The sequence below is a fragment of the Abrus precatorius genome, unplaced genomic scaffold, assembly GCF_003935025.1.
Source record: "Abrus precatorius isolate BTA unplaced genomic scaffold, Abrus_2018 Scaffold7, whole genome shotgun sequence".
In the NCBI taxonomy this organism is placed as follows: domain Eukaryota; kingdom Viridiplantae; phylum Streptophyta; class Magnoliopsida; order Fabales; family Fabaceae; genus Abrus; species Abrus precatorius.
The window spans coordinates 29,904,143-29,928,843 of NW_020874417.1; the positions used below are offsets into that span (position 1 = coordinate 29,904,143).

A 24,701-nucleotide genomic window follows, 5' to 3' on the forward strand; every position below is an offset into this window, starting at 1 on the left:
GATTTTTTATTACCTAAACAACGTAGAATTGATTTTGAGTAATTATACCTTTGTCTTATTGATTTCAAACTTGTGGAATATTGTAATGATTATTGTTTGGGAGACGATGATAATCATTGGTGTAATATTTATGAGATATGTTATTTCGTGATTTTTTTTACGAACAATTTAATTTTTTTTCTACCATGAAAAAATAACTTCAAAAGTTTGTATTGATAACATGTTTGTGTCATTTTTCAAGTTCAATATTTCATGATTAAAAGAAACATATAAGCGAAATGTTTACTTTTATTAGAATGCGTTTGACGAGAGTAAATAGAAAGAACGTAATTGTATATATAAAAGCTCAATGTCTAATTATCGGTGTCCTTATATGGATTTGCTTGAAGGTTTTCTTTAAAAAAATATTGAATATAAGACTTGGAATAAAAATAAAAATACTTCAAATTAAGAGATAATATGAATTAAAAATAATTAGAGATTAATGAAAAGTTGAGACTTTATGATATGTTTAACATTATATTATAGATTTCTGTAAACTATGGACATATTATTATTTTATATTAAATAATTGAATAATTTTCAAGATATACATTTGTTCATATAAAAATTTTAAATTTTTATAAGTTCTTAAATTTTTTTTGGATTTTCAAATAAGATCTCATAATTTAAAAATTTTCAATAAAATTTATACGTGTTAATTTTCTAAAAATGGGTTCTCATTTGTTCATGGATATTAACTTTTACTAAACTGTAATAACTTATTTGAAAACTAGGATTTAATATAAGAACATGCTTTGTTATGATGTCAATTAATTAAATAGATCTTTATGATGTATGTTCTTTTAAACAGCTGTTAAAAAATTAATAGAGTTCCATTTATTATTAATGACTAAAGAGTTATTTTTTTTAAATATACGCACTTCATTAAAAAAATTTAAACTATAAAAACTTATTTAGAGTTTAATAAAATTATAAATGTTTACAAAGTAATTTAATTAAATTAAAAATTTACATTAATTATTTATTAAATTTAATTTATATGACTTATGGTCAAAAGCAGATAAAGTAAAGTTAAACTTTGTATAAGTAGTAGATTTATCTTGTTTGATAGTTTTAAAATTTAAGTATAGTTTATTATTTGTTATAAATTTTACATAAAATTTTGTTTGACATTCTTAATAATTTTTTTATATAAAACAAGGACTAAATATTCTTCTTATCAAGACATTTGATAAGTTATCAAATCTCTTTATAAATAGGTTATCTAATTATTTAAATAAATATTTATCAAAAATTATAAAATTTGTATTTAACATTATCAAGTTTAACATTTTATTTATTTCATATAATATTATTAAATATATTATATTTAATATATAAAAATTATTTATATATTATTATAAAATTAATAAATTTTAAATTAATCAATCTATCAAAATTAATAACTTTTTTTCTTAAACTCAAATTTAACGTATTTAACTAATTAAATATTTAAAAAAACATAAATTTAATTCATTAATTAAAAAGGTTATATTAAACTTTAAAAAGTTTATTTTATAAAAATTTTCAATCAATTTGACCTACTTTCATCTCATAAAAAAATTATGCGGTCCAAATTTGACTTTGAATGTGAAAAATGATATTTTATTTAAAAAATAATATTTATTGTTTCATAAAATTATGAAGATGTATAGCAAAAAAGATAAAATAAAATTATGAAGATGTCTCGTGAGGATGGTTTTTTTTTCATATTTGCATAATTTTTTTTAAGAATCTTATATATCTATCTTTAGTATGGTTTTCAAAAAGAGTTAAAAAAATACTTTCTGAATTTTTCAACATAATATATCTACAATATAAATTAAAATAAAAAATTTTGGGAAGGCAAAAAAGTTTTCAGGCATACCAAATATATTTATAGCATCTCAAAATCATAAAATTCCTAAGAAAAATAATTCACAAATCTGAAAAAGAGACCGTATAACTAAAATTTGTTCCAAAAAAACACATTTAACTAAAAGTGTGTGTATATATATATATTCTATTTATTTTAAAGGAAAAAATAATTATTAAGATGAAACTTTTTATGTTAAGCTTTATCAAAAGTTTTTTTTTTCTCGATACCAATTTTTTAAATATAAAATCATTTTAATTTAAACTCGTTTCAAGTGTCTAACTACTCCTAAGAAACTATTTTTTTTCGTTATTGATGACAGGCAAAAGGACAAGGAAACAATAATAGGAAGGCTACTGTTAAGCCCAAATTTCATTGCAGGCTATGAGCCTACCGAAGTGGATAAAAGGCCCAAAAGCCCGCTGCCAAAAACAGACAAAGCAACTTAAATCAAAGGAATGACTTTTGACCAAAAAAAAAAATCAAAGGAATGACTTAGTCAAAAAAATAAAATAAATCAAAGGAATGGGAAAAAAAATTCAAAGGGCAAGGTTAGGAAAAAAAAAAAACAAGGTCGAATCAGGAAGCGACTTTAGTTAGGCCAGAAAGTAAAAGAAATCAAATCCAACACTCATTAAGGTACAGTACATTTGACAAAAAATAAGGGGTAAAGACAGTGCATTTGAGAATATTAAGTAATGTTTATTTAATAAATTCTTTTATATGAAAACTTATACCATAAAATTTACTATCATTCTTTTAGAATAAATTGAAAAGAATTTATTTTAATAAATTATGCTATATTGAAAAGTTTATTAAAATAAATTAAAAATTATTCATAAAAAATTCTTTTTATAAAATTCATTTTTTGTCTGACCATAGAACTCTTCTAAATGCTCCAAAAATTATGCTAACTTTTGGCTATAGTTCCACTCAAACAAGGATGACCATCCAGACAAGGAGTAATTTTTCTATATTCTTGCATTACATGTTCTTTCGCAATATTTTTTTATTTTTTTATTTTTTTATTTTTGAAAATTTAGATTAGAAAAAATAATTAAATTCTGTTTAAACAAAAAAGATTATATACTTTATGAAGACTAACGTTTTTTCAAACAATACTTTTGCTGGGTTAAGGCAAAGCTTCCAAAACTATATCTTTGAATAGATAAATTGAGAAATTCAATTTCAATTAAGTTTAATTAATTAAACAAATTGATTAAACTTGTTCTAATTAATTAAATAAGGTGATTTGTTTACTATTTAACATGTGGATTAATTAATAAAATTTAAACCATGATTTCAAATTTATGTTTTAATAAATGGGACCGTATTAAATACTTAGAAATTGAGTTTTACCATGTGTAATAATCTTGTCTCACTCAGACAAAATTGTCTTAAATAAAAGATCCTTGTAATCTAAATAATTGTTTTTTTCATTTTTTACGGTTCAAAACAAACGTGTTGTTATTTTATTTTTCTCTATGGAAAAAAAAAATAGTCAAAGACCTTAACCTCTTTCAGGAGGTTAATGCTTATATGGCCAAATTCAGGTGGGCCTGGACTATTTCACACCTAATGGACTTGTTGTTTAATTGGATCAAATGCTATGATAAGTGTTTTACTTTATTTCGACCAAAAATAATATTGAAATACTAATTTATGATTGTATAATTGTGGCTCAAATAGGGGTAAGAAGCTAGGTATTGGGTAAAGTCGCCGGATCTTAGCTTAACCCAAATCACATATAAGAGATTGATAGGGTTCACAGGTAGGGAAACAATTTTGATCCAAAAAAGAAGAAAAGAAAGGTAACTTAGTTTACTTGCTATAAGAATATTATGTCAAGAGTTTTATTTGCATCTATCTAAAACAGCTTCGATGCAATATGTAATTGTTGGCTAAGATTTTTTTTCTTCTACTTATTAGCAATCTTTCGTAGTTGAAGCATTGATTGGTGTTCATAACTGCTATAGGATTCCTAAAAAATCCACTGATCCGTGTAAACAAACGGATGAAAATAAATGTTCAAACCTAAACTTGCCGAACTAATCACCATTATCACGTGGGTCAAGTTAATAAAGCAATGTAATACTTACTTTACCCAGCCCTTGCCTGCCCTTTTAGCTTGAGTATGCTTCAACGTAGGAAAAAGATAATTAATTTAAGTTTGGTTCTTATGTGCACAAACATAGGTTGTGGTTATCCAAATATGAAAAATGCACTATTCAGAAAAGTGCTATCTCAACATATTACGTATTGATGCGGTAAGAGAATGGTGTACTTGTAAAAACACTCTAATTTGTACGTCAATATTTATACTGGTAGATAATAATATGAATAAATTGCATATCTCATTAAATAAAATGTTGCTAATTATGTAGTACTTAGATATGGGTATTGCAAAATTAAGGTACAAGAGTAGGGCTCCATGATACGTCAATGTAGCATAACTGTGAAAAATTTTATGTATATATGAAGCGCTAAGTATGAAGACATAGGTTATGAAAATAAATATCGAGTTGAATAATGGATAAGAGCAAACTTGAGGTATTATTGTGAGATATTAGATCCTTCTAATTATCTCAAATCAATTATTTTTTAATTAAAATGACTAAAATATATAGCACATTAAAAAATATATAAAAACTAAAAGGTCAGTTAAATTTATATTTTATAAATATCATGAAATCTAAAATTTGTAGAACTTTTATGGTGCTAGGGAGGTAGTATGTAGAGCTTGTTGTTTAGCTCAAGTTGTTCCCGGAGTAGTGTGGCTAAAGAGGCTCTGATTAGAATCTGAATATTAAAGTTTATTTATTGTTTTTTTTTTTTTTGATAGGCAAAACAAATCTTATTAAAAAGAGTTCAAGGGGAACTCAAAACCCATATACACAAAAAATTACTAACTCAGAGAAATAAAAAGCAAAAATATACTTATGCAAAATTAAGACAGATGCAATTTCGTGGGTTCAAATACCAATCAGCTAACATAATAGCTTCTCCCTTACTAACAAGTGATAACTATTTCCAGGATCTCAGAATAATAGAATCTAGGACTTCCCACTCATCCAAAACACCATTGGAAAATATAATTCTATTTCTATGCAACCACAAAGACCACACTGTACTTACCCAAATAATTAATAAGCATATTCCTTCTCTTTTACTACAGCCAACACCAACCCAAGAAAGCAAGTGAGTCGATAAATCTGAAGGCAAAACCAGTGAGAATCCAAGCCAACGCGCAGTGAAGTACCAGATTTGAGATGAAACTGAGCACGTTAAAAATAAATGAGTTGGAAGTTCCTCCAAACCATGACAGAAACAATAAGTTATATCATCAATTTGAACACCACGGTCAATCAATAAACCTTTACAAGGAAGTGCATTTAACAACAATTGCCAAGAAAAAACCAGACACTTAAGAGGGACCTTCCCTCTCCATAGCCTTTGCAAAGCATCTGCCGTACACTGATCTACACTATTAGGACCACCAAAAAGTTCAAATAGCCATGAATACGCAGATTGCACTGAATAACAACCTGAAGAATCTGCCCTCCATACCCATTTATCTTCTTGTAGTAACTTAATAGAAACTCCATCCACAAGCTCTAACAAAAGATTAAAGCTCGACATCTCATGTTGAAAGAGTTCTCTTCGCCAACTAACATTCCAAACCCATCTAGTGCCATCATGAAAACCATTCTCCAATACACGTGATTCAGCATTTCTCGCCACTTCAAATAATCGCGGAAATGCTTCACACAATCGCACCCCTCCTACCCACTTATCTCTCCAAAAAAGAGTGTGTAAACCTGCACCCACACTTCTATCAAACTTCTCATCCAGCCATGAATTCGCTTGATGAATAACCTCCAGCAAATCACGCCACCACAAAGAACATCTGTTGTGAACTGATGAACGCTGAAGAGAAGAAGCTAATCTTCCATATCTAGATTCCAACACCCGCACCCACAATGAACTAGAACAGTTAACACCTCGCTACAACCATTTACCAAGAAGCGCCCAATTAAACCACTGCACATTCCTAATGCCCAAGCCACCATTCTTCCGCGGTCTACATACAGTTTTCCATTTCACCCAGGGGATTTTAGATCCATCCTTAACACCCTTCCATAAAAAATTCCGTTGGATAGTGACAATTTCCTTTATTACCGACTTCGGCACCTTAAAAAAGGATAACGAGTGCAATGGCATAGAATTAAGAACGGCATTAATCAAAGTCACCCTACCTCCAATCGATAAATACCTATGCTTCTATGACGCTAACTGCTTTTTAAGAGCCTCTAACACACCCTTCCATGCACTAGGCTTTCTCGGGTTAACACCTAACTGTAACCCGAGATACTTTAATGGGAAACTACCAATCTTACAATGTAGGAACTCTGCAGCCAAGTTTTCAAAGTCATCACCAGTGTTAATCCCCAAGTTTATTTATTGTTATATCTTTTGGTACTCTTATTACACCCAGATTCAACAAAGGAATGCTTTCTATGCTGATTTCTCATACAAAATGTTTATCCAACGTTACTTAATGCTTTGTCAACAACAAACTATGAAATGATAAGGCTCTTTAATCTAATTGTTAATAGGAAAATAAATAAGGGAAAGATGTTAATAAAATACTTTTTAACACACTTATATTAAAATTTGCACTATATATTGCGTATGAAACTCAATAAATGAGAGATAAGATATAATTTGGTGAGTCCAAAGTATATTAAAAGGAGTCCTGCTAGCATTTCTATTAATTTGGATTCTTAATTTATTGGCATTTCTTATTACTTGTTCAGTTGTCCTACCATATAAAGTACCCTTGTACGGAGGGAAAACATATAGTATTATAAAAATATTTTGTTTACCAAATAAAAAATATTGGGATTATTTTTTGTTAATATAATTTTGCCTTCTATAAAATATTATAATCTCTAATAATCGTTGAATATAAAATCAAAGGTTGAAATCTCAGCTGCAGAAAATCTAGATCCAAAACCTAAAATCCATAAGCAGTACAGGAACTCAAAACATCAAGATAGTGCATTCAAAACATTCTTTAGTATATGAATATATGGTAAAACTGATTCTCACATTTCTTCGTCTTCAAATTGATTATCCTTTTTGATTAATTTGTCTCACTTGTCTGTAGCTGATTTGCACAAAAGAATACCTTTAAGTGCAAGCAATGGAAACAAAACTATATTGAATACTCGAAAAGGAGACAAAGCCAAATCTCCTTGAGGCTTATTATTGTTCATCTATTTTATCTCTTAAGGGAGGGTCCTGGTTTGGGTACATAACCCCACACCATGTGTCTCAATTTTAAGCTTCTATCCAAAGGGAAGCCACACTGAATATGGTCCACTGGTGACCCTTCATGTTTCGGTCGAATATCAGTTCACATATTCACATCATGTGTTGCTCCACGTTCCTTCATCTTTTCCTAGATATTCCTGTTGGACGAGCCATATACATGTTTTTTCTTTCTTGCCATGATAAGATATCTTGCAAGTCCGTGGATTTTATTCTTAATCAATGTTATTTTAAAAATTAAATATTTTATCCATCATACCATTCAAAATAACTTTGCATTCATGTTAAGGTAAAACTTATTTTTTATACTTTTATTTTGAACATCTAAAAATGATTGTGTATAAAAAAATTATAAAAAGAGACAATTTCTTCATTGATATCTAGGTGAGTAGAGAATTAGTCTTCAATTCTTTATTAAGAAATATTTGGTATTAAAACAAGAAGTTTCACGCGTCTACAAAATAAAATTAAAATTGGATGTAATATTATAAGTAATTTTGTATTACTTTCTAAAATTTGAGTTTTACTTTAATAATTTACATGATAAAAGTTAGTATTAAATATCGACACATTACTGAGGTAAAATTCGAGTATTAATCGAAGAACGTGATCAAAATGTAGTGTTGTACCTAAAAATTTTGTTCAAAAGTATGAATAGTTATTGGAAAAAACTTATATTGAGTCCCTAGGTATTCTTGGTTATGTTTATTGACCAAAATTAAATTTTATTTTGATAATTTATGAGAACATTAACTATAAATATTTTATTAAAATAAAATATAAATTTTATTAGTAAGTGATACCAACAACGTTTAAAGAAAAACATATAAGTTTCGTACGTAACTATTTTGAATTTTTGAGAATGTAGAATTAATATTACAAAAATATTAAAAATTTACTTTTTAAAAATAATAATTTAAAATTATATTTTAAATTAATTTTATTTTTTAGATTATATAAATTATTTTTAACAAACAAAACATTATTTTTAAAATTTTGAATATTACATTTAAAATCAATTTTTTTTATAAAAAATAACAAATAATTCTCTTCAAATTAATTATACGAAAGCGTATAGAAAAGTATTTTTCTTCAACCTATAGATAGAAAACCTTGCAATCCATTCAAATGGCACAAGTGTTATTAGACACTCGCTGAAGAGAGATTAATTTACTTTAGAAATAATTTTTTCAAAAGTTGTTTTATTTAATAATTTTTTAAACATTAAATTTCTTAATCCAATCCTTATAAGTCATATACATAAAAAATAATTAATATTTTTTTAATATTTAATATAATTTTTAAATATAAATAAATATTAATTTTAAAGTCACATGTAATTTATTAAATCTTTATATATATATATATATATATATATATATATATATTTAACACGAATGTATATTTTTCAATAGTTAAATTGATAAATTTAATGTTTATAAAGAATTATTAAGTAGAGTAAGTTGTATTAAAGTTATTCTTAATATATTCAAAATTATAAATAAATAAAAAATACTTTCTTACTCAAATCAAAATGTAAACCTTAGCAAACATGCATCACGTCGCAATGAAACATTATATATTGTCTGATGTAAAAACTAAACCAAAAATACTTTTACTACCAAAGAAAACAAAAATCTCAGAACAAGTGTAGCAAAAAAGGCAAGCAGAATCTAATACATTTTCTGTCCATGTATATTAATTGTTCTTCAATTAAATAAAGGTGCTGTTAATTATAATTAATTAGGGAATCTTTTAATCAATGTATTAAATATAAGTTGAAAATTTTAATTGTTTATAGGAATTTTAATTGATGAGATTATAATTTATTAGCAAAATGATTTAATTATATTTTATTAAGATTTGACAACAGAAGTATTTTAAAAAGTTCAACATAATAGCAAAAAAAAAAAGTTAAACATGAAAGATATAGTAGTAGAGTTTTACAAATTTAAGGGGTAATATAATTTTTTTAAAAATATTATAAGAAAAAAGAAAATATTATTTTAACAAGTAGCAAAAAAGTATTTTTTTAAGAAATACGAGTAACATTTGAAAAAACACAAATAATTATTTCACTTACCCTACTAAACAAAGCTATTTTTGTTAAATAAGACTTTTAACTAGAAAAATAAGCATTTAACGTGTTGAAATGTCTTCTTAAGTACATACATAAGTACTGATGTTGATAATTTTTTAAAAAAAATTATATTTGTTCTTAATAAATAAAATTAATAAAATCTTGAATGAAAACAAATAAGTTAAATATTGAGGGTGAGATTAGGTTTAATGATATTAATTAAGGGTAAAATCTTATAAAATTAAAAAAAAAACAACTAATTTTAATTTTTTTATTAATTTGTACAGTTAATTTGAAAGGGCCTTATTTTTTAAAAAAATTAGAAGGAGTATCATTTTCAAAATTAAATCTATAACCAAACTTGCATATTCAGTTAATTTTTCATTTATTTAAGCTTTTAGAAAAAAGAAATATTGCAAAAATGGGAAACAAAATAATTACATTTTGAATTGTTATTTCTGTAAGTTTTTTAAAAATTAAAATTATTTTTAGATTCTGCTTAGTTTAAGGTTCAAATACCTTAAAATATCTTAAAATTTGATTTTTAACAACGATAATAATTTTTGGACCACTAAAAAAAAATTCTTTTAAGTATCTTTGTTATATTTAAGATATATCTTGGGATAGATGCATAGGAAATAAAAATAATTATTTTTAATATTATATATAATATATTTTAATGATTCAAACAATAAAATTATTTTAAAAAGTCTTTTTTTCACAAAATAATATCAACCAATTCACTTCTAAGCATCGTAATCATCATTTAAAGTGACAAATTCGCATCTCCTTGCACGAGGTTGTAAAAGGAATAATAAAAAAATATTTATTTAATTTTGGGGCGTATTTTTTAATTATATATATATATTATCCATAATAATGTATAGTTGTAATTTTTAAAATTTAAATAATATATTTATATATTTTTTTTATCATTTATGTTTATGGTAGTTGCAAGAGATTCTTTTGCTTGTTTTTTCATTGATTGTCGAATGATTTGACATTTTACAAAAGGTATATTTAAATATATTTTTATTCTTGACGACCTTTTAATTTTTGTTTTTTCAGTTTTATATAAAATTTAATTTTTTAACAATAAATATTTTTTAATCTTAGTAACTATTAAATAATGATATAATTAATTAAAAAGTTATTATGTGTTAAATATTTATTTATGTGAGTAAAAAAATAAAAATATTTTAGTTATAGAAATATAAAATAAGATTTAACGTGAATAAAATAAAAATTTGTGAAATATAATGAACACAAAATATTTAAACTTAAAAAATATTATAAAGAAAGTGTGAAGAAAGTAACGTGAGATATAATAATACCAAAAAGATCATTAAATTAAAGCAATTTATTAATAAATAACTAAAAATATGTGGTATGATTAATTTAAAATTGAAGAAATTTATATATTTAAAGGGATTAAACATTATAATTATTAATAATAAATATTATATTATATTAAATAAAATATAGAAGAAAACTATAATAATACTTCTAAAAGTGCTGCAGAGAATAATAATAATAATAAAATAGATGAAGTTGTGGGCTCGGAAATGACGAGAGAGGTTGTCTGGTTGTGGGTAATAAGATACGAAATAAGAGGAGAGATAAGGAGAAGGTGAGGCCTATGGGGTTCGGTGGCCCCAAACCATCGTCTGCTAAGGACACAGTAGCCTCTGCAATGGCAGTGTAATAACAGTGACATAAATTACCTCTCGCTGTTATTTTCCATCACAATTCAGCTACCAAAATATATATTATATAATATTATATAGGGAAGGAAAAACAAAGATATATATATATATGTATATATATATATGCCTTTTGGTGGACATGCTAGCAATAGCATGTTATGTTATTGTTAAGCACTGTTATTTATCCATCTAGATGACACCAAATGATTGAGAAATAACATGAGGGAGCAGCAGTAGCTAAAATTTATGCATATGAAAACAATAGCCACAAGATAAGTAGGTATATACACACAGAGTGATCAATTGTTTTCTTCTCTTCGTCTTCTGATTGCTTCTGTCTCCTTAGATACTTTCCTCTTGGTGTCTTTCGGGTTTTAATCTGTGAGTTTTTTTCTTTTTCTTTTTTCTTTTTCTGACAGACAAAAAACCTTCAGCTCCTTCTTCCTTCATTTCCCTGTAGTTTCCATTTTCTTTTTCTCTTATTCTTTCCAAGAGACAAGGAAACATGCAATTGAGTTTTTCTTTTTTCAGCAGAAGGATATATATTCAAAGATTAATTTGATAGGTTTTACTTTTGGCTCAGCAATTAATTCCAGATTCGCAAAACAATTATGGCGGCTGCTTCATCATCCACTCCATTCTTGGGAATCAGAGAAGAAAACTCAAGTCAGATTACACACCATCAACACTCCACAATTGCTCCAACCACAGTGCCTCAAAAGAAACGGAGGAATCAACCTGGAACACCAAGCAAGTAGCTTAGTTGATTTTGATTACTTAACACGCACACACGCGCACAATTTGCCATTTTTTTGTGGGTATCTTCTCAATAACAAACACAAGGAAACCCTAAATCATGAATATGAGTTAGAGCTCTCGATTTCGTCAATTTACTGTAGAGTAATTAAAATGGTTGAATTGCTTTCCTCCAAGTTTCTCAAAAGCATGAGGCTTCGAGTTTAATTTTTTTAATGTTTTTTTAACTTCTATTTTTTCTTATTATTGTTAAAATACGTACGTGGTTTCAAAAGTTAAAAAAAAAAAGAAAAAAGCATACTTCTTCAGTTCCTTGTGCATATTCAATTTGAGTAAGTGATTGAAGCATAGAATTTTCTAATAATTTATTGTTTGTCATTTTTCATGGTGTAAAAGATCCAGATGCTGAGGTGATAGCACTATCTCCCAAGACCCTAATGGCAACAAACAGGTTTATATGTGAAGTGTGCAATAAAGGGTTCCAAAGGGAGCAAAATCTACAGCTTCACAGAAGAGGACACAACCTGCCTTGGAAGCTAAAGCAGAAGACTACAAAAGAGCCAAAAAGAAAGGTTTATTTGTGTCCCGAGCCCACTTGCGTCCATCATGATCCTTCAAGGGCTTTGGGAGACCTCACTGGGATCAAGAAACACTATTCTCGCAAGCACGGTGAGAAGAAGTGGAAGTGCGAAAAGTGCTCAAAGAAATATGCTGTTCAATCTGATTGGAAAGCACATTCCAAGACTTGTGGCACTAGAGAATACAGATGTGATTGTGGCACTCTCTTCTCTAGGTAACAACCCATTTACTCTTAGCTACTCTTGCACATGATCAACTTTATGTACTCTTCACTGATTATGCGAACCAGTTTATGAAAAATTAGGGTTTCTTTTGATCTAGTTTTGTTTATTTTACACTAATCTATAGAATCTTTCAAACTTGGAGCATTTTTATTAAAAGAATTTAAGTGCATGTTTGAAATTCAGCTTATTAAAAAATATATATCTTTTTTTTTTTATCAACTTTAGGAATGAACTTTTAAAATAACAGTGATTATTTCTTTGAGAATTAAAAATTTGCACCAAACATGGGTTATATAAGTTAATTCTATCATATAATGAGTTCTAGCGATGTAGAGAAGAATATACTCGAAACAAAAGTTAAATGTGAACAAGAGATCTCTCCATTTTCCTGTAGTTTATGTCTGGGTGTTAGTGGAGGTAGGGCAGGAGACTGCTCGCACGTGAGTACACTGTTGAAATGGGGTACAAAAATTGAAATGTTTTGCGAAGAAAAAACAAGCAAGTTCAACTTTGGTCCTAGGGAACAGTGCCCCACCCTTATTCCCATTCACGTGTAGTTATGCAACAATGTGAAGGGAACATGCATAGTGATACTGGGTTTGTTCTCACATGTTGGAGATGCTGGGTTTTGTTCTCTTTCGGGTTGGCAATTAGTAGGGCGCGGTTCAAATATATATTCAGTTATTTTTGTTGCAATGGGTCCTATGTGCATAATTGTCACCACTGTCTCCCTATTTCTTCACGTAATTACTGAAACCAATTCTCGACATTAATTGGCCACTCTATAGTTTACCCTTCTCACTGATTTTTTGATAATTTAGCAATTCTTTGATGGTACGGTAGTATTCAAATGAATTCTCATCGTAGAAAATTGACAAGAATTGAGGCAGTTTGCATTTATTGAGCTGGCCCCATATTCGGCCATATGATTATTGACTTTCATCAAAGTTGCAAATAATTCCCTTTTATTGATCAAAGAGAGACCTCAAACTGGCAGTTCGATTTGGATCTCTGGTGTGTATCATATTGTGGCATAATAATCCCCTGGGCCCTCTGCTTCTATTTTAGTTTTCTTAATTTCAAAATAGTACTTTCCAATTTCAAAGAAATTATATTTCCCATTATATTTATAATTTTTTACATTTGTCTACCCTTTGGATTTTGTTGGCTATATGATTCATTTGGTTGGTCAGTTGTTAGGTTACCCATACTCATCATAAAAATAAGTATATGGTTTTATTTTAGAATTTTGCGCCCATGTGGTAGCACATAGTTAGGTTGTTTACCTGGTTAATTAGGAACATTTTGATTATGATCATATTCTCTCAGTAACTCTAAATACCACGTACTTCCAATAATTTAGGTCTTACTTGATACTCAACCTGATTAATTTGGTTTTCTATTATTTCCCAATGTCAATTTCTATAACTACAATTGTGATTAGGTTATATATGTAACATGTAGTTAATCTAACATTTATTTCTTCCAATATTTATGCAGGCGTGACAGTTTCATCACTCATAGGGCCTTCTGTGATGCGCTAGCACAAGAGAGCGCAAGGCACCCCAATGGCTTAAACCCTTTGGGGACTAATTTGTATGGCGCAAACCACATGAGTTTAGGCCTATCTCAAGTGGGTACCCAACTTTCCCAGCTGCAAAATCAGAACCAAACAGCCACTAACAACATTTTGCGCCTTGGCAGTGTTGGTGGTGCAGCAAAGTTTGAGCACTTGATCCCACCTCTAAATCAGTCTTCATTTGGACACTCGCCACAATCAATGCCTCCCTCAGCTTTCTTCATCACTGACAATACAAATCAAGCATTTGAAGAACACCAATCACATCAAGGACCATTCTCAAGCAAGCAACTACAAGGCCTCATGCAACTCCCAGATTTTCAAGGTAACACCAATAACTCCGATTCTTCATCAGTAGCTGCTCCTTCCAATCTTTTCAACCTCAGCTTCTTTCCAAATAGCAACAGCACTGGCACTATAATCACTGATCAATTCAACAACATAAGTGGTAGTGACCAAGGAACAACAACAGCACTCTATGTTAATAACAACCCTGCAGTTAGTGATCAAGTTGGTTCTGGTTTTTCTTCACTCTTTGGAGCCAATTCAATAGTGCAACATGAAAACTTGTCATCCCCTCATATGTCCGCCACCGCATTGCTCCAAAAAGCTGCTCAAATGGGCTCAACCACAACCCCAAACGGTTCTTCTTTACTTAGAGGAGTGTGTAGTTCCTCTAACAACAATGGTTCCAAATCTGAAAATGGACATCATACCACCAGTCTTCATGGGTTGATGAACTCTATTGCCAATGGTGGAAACACGTCCATGTTTGGAAACGAAAACAACCTTTTTCACAACGTGGAGGAGTCCCACAATAAGTTGCCACAAAATCTTAACGTAAGCTTTGGAGGGTCTGATAAGTTGACCTTAGACTTTTTGGGTGTTGGAGGAGTGGTGAGAAACATGAGCGGTGGATTTTCACAAAGGGAACAACAACGTGTCATGGGTACTATGAGTTCTTCGGATCCTGACCTAAAGTCAGCACAGTCAACTCAACATTTTGGAAGGTCAACGCTGCAATAAGGAAACGCAAGATCAGGGGGAGAGAAAACAAAATGCTTGTTACGTATGTATGAACTTGTTTAAAAGATTGTTCTTCCTTTTATTTTATGATCTTTTCCTCAAACGAAGTCTAATTGGTATATTAATTAGGGTTTCAATTCCAAAAATTGCAATCCTTTTGTTTTTCTTTAACACATCCCTTTCCATTCTCATTTTCATTCTCACTTTGACAGCGATAGACATCTAATAATTAAATTTACTGTTTCATTGAATTTCATGAGGCCGTGAGATAAAGTTTAATTTAAGACAGTAAAAAAGCATACGGTAAACCAGACAAGGTTGTGTACAATCTTCACCAAACGAGGATGCTCACTCTTGCTGAGAATCTTCACATATTGGCTATATTCCAATGCAAGCGACAAAGCCTGATTTCCGTTCGATTTCATCCTTGTTTTTTATAAGATATATAATATAATACCAACTAAAGCTACACAAGCATAAAAATAAAGCAATGGATTTTTATCCCCTACCTAATTCATTACTTATAAAGAAAACGTTTTTAAAATGATGTTAAAAAATATACCAAAAGTAAATCTAAAAAAATAATTATGAATTTTAGTACCCATAAAATATTATTTATCTAAGCGTCAATCTATTCTGATACAATTTAAGTCCGACCACATGAAACGCAATTAACGAATTAAGGCCCACACTATGTATGTGCGGTTACATCAACCTATATTTAATTATTAATTAAGATCTTGTTACCGACACTAGAACTTGTGAGAGTCCCTGCACATTTTCAGGTGCTTTTGTTGACATTCCTTAGTTTAACAATGACCCTTTAGGCTTTCATTTTTAAATATTCCTGACCATGTTGACCCATTTTGAAATTCATAGATATCTTCACACACACACACACATACACTCTCTCTCTCGCTCTCTTTCTATCTAAACTACTTAATTTGCATGCTAGCATGCACTTTAGGGGAGTGCCGTCGTTGGTTGGTATTAGGGTTAGGTCTCACGTCATTATTCATTTGGTGGAAGATTTTGATGGCGTTAATGAGGGTGTGGTGGCTGAACACACAGTGTTTCAGCATCCAACAGAAACAGTAGTCTCTGCAATGTTCGTTATTGTAATTATTGGTAAAGCTATTGCGACGCTTTTGTCGCACCCGATGTCATTTCCTTCCTCATATGGGAATCACCGGTCCGTGACCATCAAAGCCAGTCTTTTCATTTCGTCTTTATATAGTGTACCACTTCATTTTTCTTTTTTCTCTTTTTGGATAATTCATTCAAAGTTGAGGAAAAAGCTTCGCAATTCCAATTAATCCTCATTCCACATGTTATCATATCAAACGTGCTAAAACTCTACATGTGGGTTATCCAAACTCATCGGTTATTGAAAAAATCAGTGATATAGCCCTCTATTCATGAAAGATATATTTATAATAGTGGGCAGTGTTTTATTCCGTTAACATTTGAAACGATAGTATATAAATGTTTTAATATATTTAAAAATTTTGCAAACCTTCAGATTCTCCGTACACCAATAGCTAAGGAGTCTAAGAATTGCCACTGGGTGAAGTCCCATAAACTGGTTTCTTGAGTCTCAATAATATGTTTCGTACGAATAATATGAAAATTTCAATCACAAACCGGTTCCTTGAGTTTAGGTACGTGGAAGCTCTCTTCAAATTTATTTATTTAGTTTTTGTTAACTTTCAAAAAAAATAAATTAATGCTTGTGGGAAAAATCCATTTTTAAATACGCTATAACACACAAATGTGTGTGTATATATATATACAAAGTAGATATGAATAGTTTTCTGCCGCGTTGTATTGATAGTAATATTTCGTGAATTAAAGAATCTAACGTGAAAACCAAATTTCTGTATTTGTTTGTCGGTTTGCACGTGATATGATGTAAGCATGCGGCCTTTATCAACCATTATATATTTTGTATGAAATAGTTCTTGAACAAGGTACTTATAAATCGATAATGTTTCTTAAATAATAGTATTTTTATTATATCTTTTTACGTTATGTTTTTATTATTTTTAATTTTTTTATTTTATTTAATACAATAATATTTATTATAACAATTACAACATATTTTTAAAATTTATTAAATTTAAAAAAATTATGTAAGAAAAAGTTTAATTTAATGGTATCCTGCAGTATAAAAAATTACTAGTTAAAATTTAAAATATAGAAAAATGTAACAAATTGGATTTGGCTTAGGCATCAAATAATCAAGTTAAAACGACAATAGAGTTTTAGCATCAAATAATTTACATTGCAATATAATCATCAAATTCTTCTTCTTTTTTTTTTTTTTTTTTTTTTGCAGAAGATAGTTAGTTTTCATTTTTGAAATAAAATCATCTAATTTGTTTAATCTCGTCGATATTGTCAATATTATTTTAAAGGATCGTAAAAGAATTATAGTCAAACTGTTTTTTTATTAGCATAAATTCAGAGCAAATGTACGAGTCAATTTCTTCAAAGACACTTGTAATATTAATTTGATGTTCCAAAAACAAAGAAGTCAAACTAATCTATCAACTAATAAAAAAAAATCAAAATTAAAGAGACGTTTATTAAAGAAGTCAGATATGTTGATTTTTTCATCTTTGGTACACTACCAAGGTTATGTCAAGATATCAAGTGGGTATAATTCTAAATAAGAATTGGAAAAATGAATGATGGATGTAAAAGAATAAAATAAAATTAGAATCATAGGTCTCTGTTTAAATTGTAAAGAGAGGTTGTTAATGTAGTTAGTGCTTGTGCACCTCAGATAAGGTTAGAACTTAGAAGAGAGCAGGGTAAGACTTTAGGAGAATTCAGAAAGTACTCAAGGGAGCATTGTTAAGAGAAAAAAATTAGGAGAACTAAAGGATCATGTGAAGAGAACACTTAGAGGATACGAAGGTGTGCATGGGGATTATGGCCTAGGAAATGTTAATGCAGAGGATAAATCTGTCCTAAATCTTTCATCAATATTAAATTTTACAATAGCAAACACTTGTTTTTAGGAGTAGGAGGAACATCTATCACATGGGTGACATACTCCCCAAAATTGATTTCTTTTGTACATAGAAATCGGATAAAAAGCTTTGCATGGATTACAAAATCATAGCTGGAGAAAGCGTAACTGCTTAAGACAATCTTGGTTATGGAAATTAAAAATTAAGTGAAGAAAAAAAAAACCAAGATTAAGTGTTGCAAGGACCAAGCGATGACAATTGAAGGGTAAAAAGAGCTTTCAATAAAGGATTTTGAAGGAACGGTACTGGGAAGCCCAAGTGCTAATGATATATAAGACAAGATGGTAAAAGTAATTAGGGAGGTAGTAAGAGAGAATGTCGGTAAATCGAAAGAAATGGACCTAAAGGAGAATAATCTTGATAGTGGAATACAAGTGTATATGATAAAGTTAGGGTTAAAATGGAATGTTTTAAGCACAGTCATTATTCAAAAGTGATGAAATTTGATAATATATTAGGCAGCAAAGGAAAAGGTCAAAAAGGTTGTGAACAAAGCAAGAACTAGTGCTTTTAATGGGACTTACAAACCCTTAGGCTCTGACAGAGAAAAAAGTATTTTTATATGCTTGCTAAAGGTAAGGAAAGAAAGATGAAAAACTTAATCTAAATATTACGAAAAATATGAAAGAAAAAATACTGTCAAAAGCTATTTAATAAACGAGAATGCATTTTTATAGACTAAACACTAGTAAGGAAGACCAGAGTTATACTTTTTATCATAGGATTCTGGAGATGATGGATAGTTACAATGCAGTTGGAGTAGTAAATACTATGTTTGATCTTATTTATAATAAACTACTATCAATATTATTTTACCTTAAAATATAAAAAATAAAAACTCATTTCTCAAATATATTAATTGCTAATTTTTTATATCTTTGTTTACTGTAAAATTTATATTATCAATACTCACTCTTTATTGCTATAAGTGAAAATATTCATTCATTTAGGGTGTGTTGAGTACAACATTAAATTTAAACTAACGCACATTACAAGCATAGAAAATAGTTAAGTTTGCCCAATTTTACCGTATTTATCATATTTTAACATTAATGCAAACTCACGTTTAATATATAAGACACCAATTATTACTATAGATATTTCTAAAATAAAGGATAAATTTATAACATATAACTTTTTTTTTATTAATCTTGATGAAAAGTATTTATCTTTTATAAATTGAACTGAAGATAGTATATCTAGTGAAGTATGAAATGGTTTAGGAGGAAAAGAGGAAAATTGATTAACAAAGTTGTTTGACGAAATTGTGATATCTACAAAAAATTTAGACAAGTGGAGTAAAAACACTGTAACTTCGATTTATAACAATAAAGGATATGTACACAAATAATAAGAAAATTAAGTTCATGAACCATACTGAAGGTTAATTGTGGAATAAATATACTTACTGCAACTGATTGAGTGATGTTATTATTATTTTTTTCAAAAGACAAATATGCTTTTCAATGATTTGGAAAGAAAAGGCATAGAATAAGGTACCAACAGATGTATTAAGAAAAGAAAAAAACAAAAAAACACATATTACTTATGTTCGAATAATTAAGGATATGATTAGACGGTCATAACAAGGTGAAGTTACATTAAGAAGTATATGATTTTTGTTTGGGTAAAAATAAGATGGAGTGTATATATAAAGTATATGTTTAGAAAAAATCCCATATATCCTAACTTAAAGGTAAAAATTAAAGACCATATCTCACTAGTCATACTATTAAAGTGTTTAAATTTCCCAGCCTACAAAATGATGGAGAATTAAAAGGAAAGCGTCGTATGTGACAAGAAAAGTCCATTTAAGCTTATGGGAAAATTTTATAGCATCTATAAAGCTTATAATTTTATAAAGAATTAAATGCACGGCTATTAAAAACTAACAAAAGAGACTTAATACCATGACGATCAAAACAAAGAAAGACAATCAAATAGACCTGTTAGTATATATATCCCAGGACAGTGCACTAAGAATGACAAGTTGTGAATAGTAGTCAATTAATGGCTTATTATATTTAAATCACATAATTTTGTTTCCTATTAATAGTTTGTCAACGTAGCATCCCGAAACAGTGCACTAAATCTGTGTGTTCGAAATGCGTCATTCGCGTCGGTTTCAATCACCATATAAGGTGTATCAAACCAGTGTCACTTTAAGAAAGCTACCTAATTTTTTCATACCATAAAATTTAATTTCAATTGATATATATTTTTTTCACATTTTCTATTATCATTCAAGGAACGTAAAGAAATCATTTTCCTTGTGAAAATGTCAAACAAAAATGTTGTTAAGGCTTTTTTCCTTTTCTTTTATTAAGGTACGTGTTTTTTCGTCTTGTCTCCTTGCAAGAGGTACACGTATCGCCTTTTTAGGGGGGGATGTTCACGTTAGTTGTAGAAACTCCAATCCATTTTTATCTAGATCCAATGAATCACAGGTGAAATTTCTGCACATATCCTTATTTAGGTACAACCTTGAATGAAAGGCATTACCGTTGATTAAAACTTCATACCATATGCATCATACTCAAAAAATTGTACCGTTTGGATGCTGTACATCATGTTCTCAGATACTTGAAGAAATCTCCAGGTCAAGGACTCTTTTTCCAATTCAGTTCAAAAATGAAATCATTTTTTTCATTTCACTCTTATCATACCGTGATATTTAATGTATAATATATAATATATATTAAAATATATAAAATCTAAAATGTTAAAAGAAGGTAAAATAAAGCAGATTGTTCGCATATGCCTGAGCTAAACAAAAGTTCTTTATTTTACCCAGCATCTAATTCAGTTTAATCAGGACTGTAAGAACCAAATATGACCCTTTCTTTTTCTGATAATCCTGAACTTATTATACATGCTGGTTTATCCATCACCCATTTCATAGCTTCTACTGTCAATCATTAAGAAAGTATAGAGCTTACTAAGTAGTTGTTTGCATTGGCATAAATAGTATCAAGAGCCCCAGTAGCATAATCCACGTAAGAATTCAAGCTACCATTCAATTAACACCTAAAATAAACTAGTTCAAAAATAGTTTAAAACTAGGGGGAGGGGGGAGCACAAAGACGATTTCTACAAAGAGAACTCCATACTTGATTTATAAAGTATCCTAGACCAAGTAGAATAAACATCAGCATAAAAAATTCATTATCATCAGCAGAGAATGAAACTAGAAAATTCATTATCAGCATAAAGATCTGTGTAGGAAGGTGTCCTAACATTTTTCCAATTTCATCACCAGATGAGAAGAAAAGACCAAGATTACATAATATCAAAACAACAGAAAATGAAACTAGAAAGCAAATTAACATGCATGACTACATCTTTTCTAACCATTGCCATTCCCCATTCAAACATGCAAAGTCTACTACTGAGACGATTTTACATTCAAAAGCATAAAAACATTTTACATTCAATGGTTAGACCATTATAAACAAAGGCATCAGCTGGGTAACTTATCTGCTCAAATGTTCAGGGTGACAAACTGGGACAAAACGAGGTTCAAGACATATACTCTAAAGAAAAAATAAAAAAAGAGAGGACCAAGATTTTACATTATACACAACAAATGAAAATATTTGAACCAAATATAAAGGTAGATTCAGCAGCAATTTTTTTCTTACCATCACTCGTGATAAACTCAGATCAAGTGTTGGATTATATATTTTGCCTCATCCTCATCTACCAAGCCAAAACATTTCAAACCAAGTCCAACGTTCATATGATATTGTTAGATCATAGCAGCAACAGAGACTTAGTCACCGCTAAAATGAATCCAATTTTACAGCCAAATATTAACAGCTACTAGTTTCGAAACATTATGTTCCAATCAAAACAAATCATTGTATTATATCTCTGAACTATTTCCCTCTGTAACATCAACCCAACTATAATGTAATGCAGCACAAAATTACAGCATAGTACAGCAACACAACAGGTACACCTTTTTAGCTTCAACTAAAGATTGCCAAACGCAATAACAGAACTATTCTGTGCAGAGTTAATTACAGTGAAAAATGAAGCACTTTGAATACGCTAACAACACCGAATTGAAAAGACCCTAACTTTCATAGACAATTCACATCCAAAACGCATCGGAATCTAAACAGTAACACTATATGAATCAGTCCATTACATATCCATTAACTAATAAATGTTATCATAGCTCATCAATCTTCGGTTATTAAATTAAAAGAAAACAGGAACCAATAATTTTTATATAATTTGAATAGCTAAAGTATTTTCCAGAATCAGTAGCTACAAAGCAGCTTTGAGAAGAGATACGAAAAATTAAACAGAATTGGTATTGTGTTGAATGCAACGAATCAAACAGATGTAATTGAAATTGAAATCAAAATTCAAACATGGCATTTAGAAAACATTTACCGCGAAAGAAGAGTGAACGAAAGGAAACCCTAATTTCTAGCTGTGCAGAGGAGAAGGGAATTGAGTATGAAGACGAGGTACGGCAAAAAGATCAGTCCAATTTTTAGACCCATCTGGGGGGAAGTTGGCCCATGTCAGGCCCAAATGAAGTCAGGTCCATTTTTTGTTTGTTTTGCAATGTAAGAAAAAACCTAATGTCCCAAAAAAAGAAGACTGAAATTGTTTTCCAATTAATTGGATAAAAAATGTAGTGAGGAGTCATTTGAATGTGGGCTTTTGTAATCATCATAGAGATATGTTATGAACAACAAAGATTTATCTTTTCTTTTTCTAAGCTAGTTGTAAATTAGTAACACCTACAAATTTATCTTTTTGTAGGATATTTAATGCTTTTGTTAATTCATTATCTTATATAGTTATTGGATATTAGTAAGGATTGAATGAGTAAATGGGAATTAGTAGTAACATAAGTCACAAAAGAATTTGAATAAAAAATTTATTGAAAAGATGTGAGTGAATTTATAAATATTCTAAGCTTCATCCATAATTTAACTTTTCTTTGCAAAATCTTTGATCTTAATATCCTTTTTCTTTCTTATCTTCTGCCCATGCACTATTTTCTTTTTATGATTTACCATACCTATCATGGTTGTTCAACAATCATAATAGTAACTATTGAATAACCTTTGTAGAGATGGTGTTTTTAAAATATCTGTAATTTTATTATATTAATGGATACACTTGCCCAACCAAAAAAAAAAAAAGTCAAATCAGTTGTTGAATATGTGTGGATTTAGTTCCTTACATATGTATCAAGTTTTATTGCATGGTTGATAAATAAAAACAAGACAAGTTGGGAAACACAATCATCCTTAACATATTTGACTGTCAATGTTTAAAAAATTTGTCAACACTAATCTGTACAGATAATTTTAAACAGTAATTTTAAAAAAACATTCCACTTTTATAATAAATATATCAAGAAAGAATGTATTCATTAAACAAAAGTAATTTTGATCAAATATTTATTTTTTCAATAAAAATTTTGTTAATTATTTAAAATCAATCATAAGCAGCGTTGTTAAGAAAATCGTTTTTTAAATATTTGGTTTAATTTTCTCAATTATGCAATATGCATCAAACCTTTTAATTGCACCGTTGAGTTATGAAAGACAAGCTAGGGGAATATAATCATGCACAACATACTTGTAATAAGTAGTATGTACATTACATGGATGATAATTGTAAAATATAGGTGAAGTATAAGAATAGTTCAAATAATATTTAGAAGAATATTAGTTTAATTGATGAAGATTATTTTTAAAACGACTTATAAATATTCATTAAGTCTTCTGTTGATTTAAAACATTGATTATTAATTGAAAATTTAATATAACTAAAAACGTTTATTGATTGAATGAAACATACCAAAAAAGAGTTAACGAGAACCGTTCTAATGGTGATCTGTAAATATTTAATTATATTTTATGTCGATGAAATGTTTTTTTTTAATTATCACACTTTTATAATAAATATATACAAACAAGAGGTATTTATTAAAAATAACATAATTTTGGCGTATATTTAATTTTTTAATAAAAAATTAATTTATAATTACTTATAATCACTCCTAAACAATGATGTTAAGAAACTCAATTTTAAAATTACCAATTTAAAAAGCTGGACCAAATAAGAAAGATAAATTTTGTATAGATTAAATAATTAGTTAAAAATAAATACTTTATTTTATTTTTTATGAAAATTTAAAGGAAACATGTTACAAATTTAGAAGACACATTGATTACGTAAACGTATAATATACATGCAGAAATTGTTCCATTATCAAGAATAAATGCTCTATATAAGAGTGGATCGGTGCATACATGTAACATATATAATGGATCATCAATTATTGAAAATTTTATAACAATTCAAGACTTCACTAAATTAATTAATTAACAAGGGACTAAGCATCTCATAGTTTTTAATGATAAAAAGTCATCCTAATTGAACATTTTGTACATGATCAATTATACATTTTAAACTAAATAATTAAGCATTTTTTTTTTTGTTCTTTG

The 24,701-nt window shown here is 28.7% G+C and overlaps 1 protein-coding gene and 1 non-coding gene across 12 annotated transcripts; one reads left to right on the forward strand and one right to left on the reverse strand.

Moving 5' to 3' along the window:
* Nucleotides 1-11,150: 11,150 nt before the first annotated feature.
* Nucleotides 11,151-15,349, forward strand: LOC113872867 (protein indeterminate-domain 5, chloroplastic-like). Of its 11 annotated transcripts, XM_027510735.1 has the most exons (5): nt 11,260-11,398; nt 11,549-11,767; nt 12,170-12,566; nt 14,077-14,480; nt 14,655-15,283. In XM_027510735.1, the coding sequence occupies exons 2-5, from the start codon at nt 11,629-11,631 to the stop codon at nt 15,179-15,181; spliced, it is 1,467 nt and encodes a 488-aa protein (XP_027366536.1). In that variant the 5' UTR covers nt 11,260-11,398; nt 11,549-11,628; the 3' UTR covers nt 15,182-15,283. The 11 variants fall into 11 exon arrangements, with proteins under 11 accessions (XP_027366532.1, XP_027366527.1, XP_027366531.1 ...); XM_027510731.1 differs by having other exon boundaries at nt 11,151-11,398; nt 11,601-11,767; nt 14,077-15,347; XM_027510726.1 differs by having other exon boundaries at nt 11,168-11,297; nt 14,077-15,319.
* Nucleotides 15,350-21,832: 6,483 nt separating this feature from the next.
* Nucleotides 21,833-21,921, reverse strand: LOC113873971. Its single transcript, XR_003506035.1, has one exon. It is a non-coding gene; the product is annotated as a small nucleolar RNA snoR31 (small nucleolar RNA).
* Between the last annotated feature and the right edge of the window lie 2,780 nt (nt 21,922-24,701).

Excerpts from the sequence above, each read along its gene's own strand:
- LOC113872867 (XM_027510731.1), top strand. The coding sequence starts at position 11,629 with ATGGCGGCTGCTTCATCATCCACTCCATTCTTGGGAATCAGAGAAGAA. Across the intron at positions 11,768-12,169 it reads GAATCAACCTGGAACACCAA|ATCCAGATGCTGAGGTGATA; the intron begins GCAAGTAGCTTA and ends ATGGTGTAAAAG. Across the intron at positions 12,567-14,076 it reads TGTGGCACTCTCTTCTCTAG|GCGTGACAGTTTCATCACTC; the intron begins GTAACAACCCAT and ends ATATTTATGCAG.